This window comes from Diceros bicornis, chromosome 2, assembly GCF_020826845.1.
Source record: "Diceros bicornis minor isolate mBicDic1 chromosome 2, mDicBic1.mat.cur, whole genome shotgun sequence".
NCBI lineage: Eukaryota > Metazoa > Chordata > Mammalia > Perissodactyla > Rhinocerotidae > Diceros > Diceros bicornis.
This window is the reverse complement of record NC_080741.1, coordinates 29177370-29186888: the sequence shown is the minus strand read 5'-3', so window position 1 is coordinate 29186888 and position 9519 is coordinate 29177370. Positions and strand designations below refer to the sequence as shown.

The following is a 9519-nucleotide window of genomic DNA, read 5'->3' as shown; positions in this document are numbered from 1 at the left end:
GAGAAAATTTCAAAGGGCCAAGAGGTACTTCCTCATCTCTAGATGCTGCCCAGTTTGTTAAAAGCTTATTAAACCCAATATTCCTAATATAAAAGCTACTGGAGATTCTAGCATGACAAATTCTGAGGTCAATACTAAGATACTGGGTCCGAACTAAAGTCTTACACAAAGGAACATTAATGCTAATCCTTCCACCAATAAAAACGCTTTGCTCTAAGGACAAAACACTTTGCAAGTATTTTCCATCAATCCCCACAGGTATCTTATTCAATTGTAAAGATGTGCTTCAGACAAATTTTAAAACAGCAAAAATCAGCTTCTTAAGTATCAACTGGCCAAACAACACTCAGTTTCCATTTTCTTGATTCATAATACATCATTCATCCACCCTTTAACTTCTAGGAAACAAAACTCAACAAAATAATTACTAAAGAAACAACATTAAAAATTCTAACCAAACAAAAGTGAACTTAGTCAAGGTTCAAAATGTGTTTTTTTCTATCCCTTGTCTAACTGGGATTGAAATCAATTTCCTCCACTCTCCTTTGCCTTCTTCTTTTATTAACTAATCATTATCTCTCCTAAACTAATGATTAATTTTCTTCTGAGTACATTTCATCAACTTTTTAGAGTATCATTCTGGCTTGAAGTAACAAGCCAGAAATATAGTACAGTCTATGGCAGCTTAATTCAGATCGATAAAATAGCGCAGTAGTGGACCTAGATCAGGTGCTTAATCTCATACAAGCACAGTGCCTAAGACAAAGCAGGTGCTAATGGGTGACAGCAAGATTAAACGCACACTCACCACCATGGGCAGCTGTCTTATTAATTGGGTTTCTGGCAGATACGCACTTGAGTCTTGGAAGGCAGGGCAGGGATAGAAGTTGCAGATTGTATATGTTGAGACTGAGAATGGAGAGAAGAGACAACCTAAAAAAATTCCAGGCGTGAGACACCTCACGCCTGGAAACAGAGGAATGCCCCAGCTGGTGTATATCAGTGTAAAAAAGAAAAGGTTGGGAAAATTGGAGATGGATTTTTTTTCCCCATTTTCTGACATTTGAAGGAGATTATTGCTTTGAATAAAGTAGGGAACCTAGAGTATTTGTGATTTTGGTGATCCTAGGTGATAACAGCACAGTACTTGGCCATAGTAAGCAAGTAGAAACCTAGTGCTTTCCATTTATCGTCTCATTGAACCACTCTGCAAAGTGAGTATTAATATGCCCATGTCATATCCCCAGAAAGATGGTTGCTCATCAGGCAGGGACACAGCCTACTAGACAGCAGGTTAACTTTTTTTGTGCCATGGCCCTTTTGGCAGTCTTGTGACAGCTACAAACACCTTCTTAAAATTATGTTTTTAAATGCATAAAATAAAGGAAACCACTTGTACCAAATCCCAGTTCTATCCATGGACTCCATGGAACATGTAAAGAATTCCTGGTAGAGATTGGACTGGTTCCACACGAAGCATGTGTTAGAAAGGGAAAGGCCATTTGCTACAAGGTCACCCTGGCCCTGCAGGCATGCACTGGGGGAAATGACTGTGTGTGAGAGAGAAAAGAGCAAGAGAACTTCACGAGCTGAGTAACTACAGTGGGATCAAGCCTGCGTCATTGATGCGCACTTGACATCCAAGGGTTTAAGACCACGGCAGGTAGAATGCCTACTGTTAGCCCTGTCCCCAGGCATTCATGTTCTCCCTCCCATGGCTAAAGGCCCAAGTGGAGGTGACGGCACCACAGGCAAGGACTGGGATCACACCAGGCTCTAGATCAGCAGGCACCAGAGATGGATCAGATGCCATTCATCCCAGATCATCAGGGAGTAAGCTAGAAGGAAGGCATGAGGCCAGCAGACTGCCCCTGTTTCTGAAGCAACACCTGGTGGCAGCAACAACAACCAAAACTGGATCACTGAGCAAGCAACACCAAGCAGGGCTGACATCTGGAAGTGAGAACATATTCCCAGGGGTCCTTGAGGAAGCCTTGTATCAGTCAGGCTCTCAGCAAGAAACTAATAGCACCTCACATGAGATAATGGAGGAGGGTTTAATAAAGGCACTATTTACAAAGAGGTAGGTTTAAGAGCAACCAAGAAAGGTTAAGTAGCCTCGATTAGCTGGGGACATTTACCTTTACCACCCTAAAGGGTCAGGGAAGAAAGCAGTCATCAGAATCCAGAGAGAAGGGCAGAAAAATACCCTGACGTCACTCTCTTCCACCCCGCAAATCTCCTGGTTGCATCCCATTGGCTGAACCCAACTGAAGCCCCGAGATCTTAAAGTCCTTCAAGGTCAGCCTCGCAGCACAGAGCAGGGAGGAGAAGAATGAAGAGTCCATCTAGAAAGGCAAACAGGAACTAGCCAAGGAAACTTCTCACGGCGGGGGGGAAAGATGCTCAAAGCCACGTAATTTGTAAAATAACTTTTACTTCATAGTAAAACATGAATCAACAAGATCAAAAGGAGATGTCAGTTACTTTCATCTTTCAGATAATGAAATTGAGTCTCGGGGTGGAAAAGTAAATTAATAAAGACTAATAAAAAAAATAATAATTTTATTTATTTATTTTTTCTCCCCAAAGCCCCAGTAGATACTTGTATGTCATAGCTGCACATCCTTCTAGTTGCTGTATGTGGGACGCGGCCTCAGCATGGCCGGAGAAGCGGTGCGTCGGTGCCGGCCCTGGATCCGAACCCGGGCCGCCAGCAGCGGAGCGCATGCACTTAACCGCTAAGCCACGGGGCCGGCCCTAAAAAAATAATAAAAATGAGATTCAGACTCAAGTCTGCTTGACCACAGAGCCCTCACTTGTAGCCACTCTGATATGCTGCCTCTAACAGTTATATTGTAAAACTGGAATTCTCAGACTGCAACAGGACTTGGATATAACCCATTCTCATCTCATTGCTCAAAATATTTTTTTCTAAAACTATGACATATGGACATTTTCATGTAAAACCCTCTATGAGAGAATTGTAAACTCTTACATGAGGACAAGTAGTACAGAAAGTGGTCTATGTTTGGAAATAGTCAACCCAAAATAAGAAATAAATTAACGTTTGAAAGGGTAGAGTTGCTTGTCTGAGTCTGGGCAAAGCTTCAGTTTTCAGAAACCCATGAAGATTAAAATGAGGCCTCAGAAGAAGCCAACATTACTGATTGTGTGAAAGCTTAGAAAGCAAGGCTGATTAGGCAAAATTCCATTCTGCAGACTTTATATTCAGTGAGCAGTGGGCAAAAAGGGAGGGTTCTTGTCTTCCCGTTGCAACTTTTTTGAAAAGGAATGCACTTAGTATCTACTTGACACCAAGGAGAAAGCCTAGTTCAGAAAGTATAACTACTTTCTCTGTTCCACTAGATTAACAACAGTTTAGTCTGTTCTCAAGTGTTTTCAACTGTTCTCATAATCCAGCAAAGGCTAATTAATGCTTGATTCCTTTTCACACTCATAGCAAGTATCTCCATGCATTTCTACATTTCTGTATTTGTATTTCAAGGCAAGTATAGACTTTTTTAGATTCTACAGTAGGGAGGATCCTAAGTAGAAAGGTAGTTAGCAGGCCATCGAGCCAGGCACCACAGCCTGACAAAGCAGCACCTCAGCTCAACTGAGTCAAACCTGAAGACTGGGATAACCTCTTCTCTGCCATCTTGGTGTAGACAGATGAAAAGGGCAGGCAACCAAGACTGAAATAGGAAAAAGAGGAACAGCGTGAGACCAAAAAGTAAGACCAGAAAAGCAAAGTCACTTATTTGCCTATACTAAGTTTCAAAGTTTCCCGTTCAAAAAAAACAAAGCTTTGTAGCATCTAAAGGATACCGTGGCATCATAGGACATGCCTTCAAAGCCTGTAGAAACAGACCAAGTTCTAATCCAGGCCTTGCCACTTAATCCTAGTTGTGTGCCACTGAGCAAACTTCATCTATCTGGAGCCTCAGTTTATCCAACTACAAAATGGGAGTCATATGGGGGCAGGCCCAGTGGCATAGTGGTTAAGTTTGCCCATTCCACTTCAGTGGCCCCGCATTTGCCGGTTCGGATCCTGGGTGCGGACCTACCCACTGCTCATCAAGCCATGCTGAGGTGGCATCTCTCATAGAAGAGCTACAACTCTACAACTATGTACTGGGGCTTTGGGGAGAAAAAAAGAAAAAGAGGAAGATTCACAACAGATGTTAGCTCAGGACAAATCTTCCTCAAAAGAATAAATTAGTCAAAATAAATTAAAAAATAAAATAAAATGGGAGTCACAATGCCCAGATCACAGGGTGATTGTGAGAGTTACATGAGGTTGGATCTTCTGCATTTTTTTTTTTTAATCAACCAAAAAGCTTTCCAAATAAAGCTCAATTTCCTCTAAGCTCAACTTTGCGTAAGTCAGGATTTATGAATACTGCTGAAAATTTACTTGAGGGGGGCCTAAGAACACCCATGGGAAAAATTAAGATATCAACACCAAAATACAGACTTTCCATTGTATTACAAATATTCATTTTCAGTTGAAGAAACAAAATTGGTCTCCTTGTTCTATAGGCTTCCAGAATACATCTCACCTCTTACCCTGTCATACTTATCTGCCTAGTTTCCTCTTAGACTGCACATTCCTGGAGGGCTCCAACTTTAAATTTTACTTCTATAATCCCACCATGTAGGATGGGAGTTGGCACATCCATAGCACTCAATAAGTGTTTATTAAATGGATAGACAGATGGATGAACACATGAATTATTGCCTTTCTGCCTCTGTCACAAGGCTGTTTTGAGGATCAAATGAAATAATATATGTGGAAGTACTATGGAAATTATAAAGTGTTTCAAAATAGCTCAGTGAACTGTCTTGGTTTTCTCAGTTCATAGGAAGAGGATGGCAAGTGTTTTTTAAGGCAGGAAAAGAGATGGCTGATAGCCTGACCTTAAGGGAAAGATGTAAAATTTAAAATGTAACTGCAGAACCTATTACTGCCCAACAATGTACATCCCTAGCCATGGTCCTAAGTAATAAACAAAAGTAAAGTTATGCACTTGTCAGTCATGATTTCATTCAGGAAAATAGAAATCCCTCTAGGTATTTTGAACAGGAAAGGATTTAATACTAGAGATTAGGAGCTTACAAAAACATTAGAGGGGTGGAGGAATAAAGGTAGGGGAAACTTGCCACTAGAATTCAGGAAATTAGGAACTGCAGAAATTGCAAAAAAGTACTATGGATTATCTCAACTGCAGAAAAAAAAAGTAAAGTAATGTGTATAAACCACTGCTTCAGAAGGCAAGCCAGCACAATTTATACATATAAATTCCCTCTGAACTGTTTATCAATTTGTTGCCTCTCAGATCCAAATTCACTCTTCCCTGCCTGCTCTATGCAAATGAATCTGAGCCCTTTAAATATTTTTCCTTTGCCTGCTGGCCAGATGTTAAGTTTTGCTGGTAGAGGGCACTGGAGAGATTGCCGGAGAAAGGAGCTTTGCTTCCTGGTTCTGGGGTGCTACCTTGGGTGGCTCCAGCAGGTGGCTCCTGCAGCACACACGGTTTCCCCAGGGACCACCTCCTATAGTGCATGATTATCTGCAGCACCCAGCAGCCAGAATCCCCTGGAACCCCTCCAGCCAGTTTTGTAGCTGTGTACCTTCTGTGAGACACCTCCCCAAGAACAGCTTTCCCTGGCACCCTAGAGGGCAGATTTCCAGCACGTTCCATCAGTGAGGCCCTACAGCAACCTCTCGATCATTCAGTAAGCCATGGCCACACCCTCTCCAGCAAGGTCTGGAGCTCAGCCGTGGGAAGGGTGGGCTCTTCGTCAGGCACATGACCTCAGCCCTGCTCCATATATCTACTAGTCTTATATTTTTTAGAGATCTCTTTCCTGTTTACAGCCAATCACTCATTACACTATCCTCTGTTATAGTTAATAATTCTTTATATTAAACTTTCTCTGTTCAAATTGTTGTATGGTTTCTCTCTCTTTATTGAACCCAGACCAATGATTCATCCCTCAATAATAAGTTTTAGTATATCAGGATCTAAAATAATTCATTATATAAGATGATTCATTCCCCTGAGTCATGTTGCTGTTTTCATTCATGCATTCATTTATTTATCCATTCATTCAACAAATATTTATTGAATATCTACTATGTAGTAGGTACTAAGGCTACAAAGCCTTGCCCTCCAGGAGCTTACAAACCAAAGCAAGATAGAGACAAGTGGGAGAAAAGTATAACCAGTTCATTGAATAGTGTGAAGCAAGTAGTGCAAAGATGAAATGGCTTCTTTGTTTCCAAATACTCTCCCCAATTGTGTTATGTTGCATCACTCTTTCCCATCACAAATCTCAGGCAGATCTTGTAGCTTTTTCGTCATTTTCATCCATTAAATTTCCATTTTTAAATTTTAACATAAATGGTACCTCTCCTCCCCCAGGTCAGGCTTGCCAGTGAGTGGCAGAGTAGAGGGGGATATGGTCAGGTTCTGGAACACCTTCTTTCTCCCCTACCTATGAGCTGGGATGGGGAGGATGAAGAAAGAGGAAAGCATCCCTTCTACCTGATGCTCCACGTCTCGTGAAGCACACAGGGCACCTCCTTTAGGGGTACTGTGAGGGCCTCTGCACTGCAGGCTTCCTGATGGGAGATCCAGCCCCAGCTCCATCTCTTTCAGAGCCCCTTTCAGCCCTCACCCCTGACAGTGCCTCCACAGCACCTTCCTGTGGAGTCCCACTGCCCAGCAGGCATTCCTTTTGCCCTGGATCCCAGCAAGCTGCTTCAAGCCACACAGTCATATCTCTCCAGTTCTCCTTTGCCCTGCTCAGGTAGGCCCAGAGCCTGCCACCAAACCCTAACCCACTGCCTTAGCAGTATTCCATCTGAGGAATGGGATGCCAGGCACCTATTCTTACAGATGCCTCCAATTCCTGAATTCGAATCTCTTGGAGTTGCATCTTCACTTGGCTTGGGGAGGGAAGAGAGCAACCCTGGGAAAGGATGGGAAGAGCCACAGCACTCCCCACCAGGCTGACAACCTGTGACTCTAAAAATGAACCCCTCTGCCCTTCCAAGTCATTTAACACCAAGAACCATGTGCTTGGTGGTAGCATTTCCAAGTCAGCTATCCCTTAGTAAGCCCTGGAGTGGCTATTAGGCCCAATTGTTGGCAGCTCTCCTTATACTGTGAAAAATTTAGCAACACTTTCATCCCCACATTGGACCTTGTTGAAAGGTCTAGACAAGAAGTCCCTCTCATATTCCTGTTATTCATCCTGTCCATTCATCCATCAACAGACATTTAGGTTGTTACCACGTCTTGACTATATAATGTAGCTGCAATGAACATGGGAGTGCAGATATCTCTTTGAGACAGTAATTTCATTTCCTTTGGATATATACCTAGAAGTGGGATTGCTGGATCATATAGTAATTCTATTTTGAATTTTTTCAGGAACCTCCATACTGTTTTCCATAGCGGCTGCACCAATTTACATTCCCACCAACAGTGCACGAGGGTTCCCTTTTCTCCACATCCTTGCCAACACCTGTTGTTTCTTGTCTTTTTGATAATAGCCATTCTAACAGGTCTGAGGTGATATCTCATTGTGGTTTTGATTTGCATTTCCCTGATGATTAGTGATGTTGAGCACCTTTTCATGTACTTGTTGGCCATTTGTGTATCTTCTTTAGAGAAATGTTTGTTCAAGTCCTCTGCCCATTTTTTACTTGGATTGTTTGGAGGTTTTTTGCTATTGACTTATATGAGCTCCTTATATATTTTGGATATTACCCCCTTATCAGATAGATCACTTGCAAATATTTTCTACCCTTCCATAGGTTGCCTTTCCATTTTGTTGACTTTTTCTTTTGCTATGCAGAAGCTTTTTAGTTTAATGTAGTCTCACTTGTTGATTTTTGCTTTTGTTGCCTGTGCTTTTGGTGTCATATACCAAAAAAAAGTTGTATATTTTCACATGTTTCATGTTACTAAGTAGCATCCTTTCATTTCAGCTTGAAGAACTCTTTTCAGTATTTCTTGTAAGGCAGGCTTAGTGGTGAACTCCCTCAGTTTTTGTTTGTTTGGGAAAGTATTTCACCTTCATTTCTGAAGGACAGTTTTACTGAGTAAAATAGTCTTGGTTGGCAGTTTTTTTCTTTCAGCACTCTGAATATATCATCCCACTCTCTCCTGGCCTGCAAGGTCTCTGCTGAGAAATCTGCTGATAGCTTCATGGGAGTTCCCTTGTATGAGAGAAATTTTTTTTCTCTTTCCACTTTTAAGATTCTCTTTGTCTTTGATTTTAGAAAGCTTTATTATAATGTGACTTGGAAAAGATTGTTTTGGATTGAAATTATGGGGTGACCTATTAGCTTCATGAACTATCTCCGGTCACTGATCCCCACAGCTAGTCCCCCTAGCTGTGCACCTGCATGCCTCTGGCCCATTATTTCTCAGCCATTATTTCTTTAAATAAGCTTTCTGCCTCTTTCTCCCTCTCTTCTCCTGGGACTCCAGTGATGCAGAGATTATTTCTCCTAATGGTGTCCCACAAGTCTCATAGGCTTTCTTCATTTCTTTTCATTCTTTTTTCTTTTGCTCTGACTGGATAATTTCAAATGATCTGTCTTGGAGCTCACTGATTCTTTCTTTCACTTGGTCCAGTCTGATATTGAAGCTATCTATTGAATTCTTCTATTCAGTCATTGTATTCTTTAACTCCAAAACTTCTGTTTGGCTCTTTTTTATGTTTGCTATCATTTTGTTGAACTTCTTATTTTGTTCTTGTATTGTTTTCCTGATTTCATTAAATTGTTTATCTATGTTCTCTTTTAGCTCTCTGAGCATCTTTAGAACAATTATTTTTAATTTTTTATCAGGCAATTCATGTATCTCCATTTCTTTGGGATCAGTTACTGGAAATTTACTCTGTTCCTTTGGTGGTATCATGTGTCCCTGATTCTTTGTGATCCCTATAGCCTTGTATAGGTGTCTGCACATTTGAAGAAGCCCCCACCTCTTCCAGACTTTATAGACTGACTTCAGTAAGGAAAAATATTCACCTGCAGGTGGGGGCATGCTGGAATGTGCCATGACCCTGGGTCTAGCAGTGCAGAGTGCCTAGTGTAGTGGTGTGTGGTGGCTCCAGGTCCAGGGGGGCATGATGTTTCATCATCTCAGGTCACTGGGGTCTATAGCATCAACAGTCCTTGGCAAGTGCTATGGGAAGTCTGCAGTGGCTGCAAGGGCTGTTGGGGTTCTCATTGGCACTTCTGGTCCAGACACTAGGACCAGGGCAGGCAGTGGTGGTGGCCACAGCCAGTGATGTGAACACACTTGGCTGTGGGGGCCAGCTGCAGATGTCTGTGTAGTGACAGAGGCCAGCTACAGACACACACATAGTGGTTGAGGGCCAGGGTCAGCAGCATGGGCCAGGGTGAACTGCAGGCACATTGGCAGCTGCAGGGGCCATGGCTGGCTGGCTACTGCAGCTAAGCCCAGTGGCACAGGTCAGTGACTGGAGATA

The 9519-nt window shown here is 42.3% G+C and overlaps 1 protein-coding gene across 1 annotated transcript in view; it reads right to left on the bottom strand.

The window, feature by feature from the left end:
- Positions 1-3609: 3609 nt before the first annotated feature.
- NR1D2 (nuclear receptor subfamily 1 group D member 2) overlaps positions 3610-9519 on the bottom strand; it is a 77363-nt gene continuing 71453 nt past the window's right edge. The window contains exon 8 of the mRNA XM_058553867.1: positions 3610-3698. Within this exon, the coding sequence (XP_058409850.1) occupies positions 3625-3698 (74 nt within the window). The 3' untranslated portion in view covers positions 3610-3624. The remainder of the gene's footprint in view (positions 3699-9519) is intronic.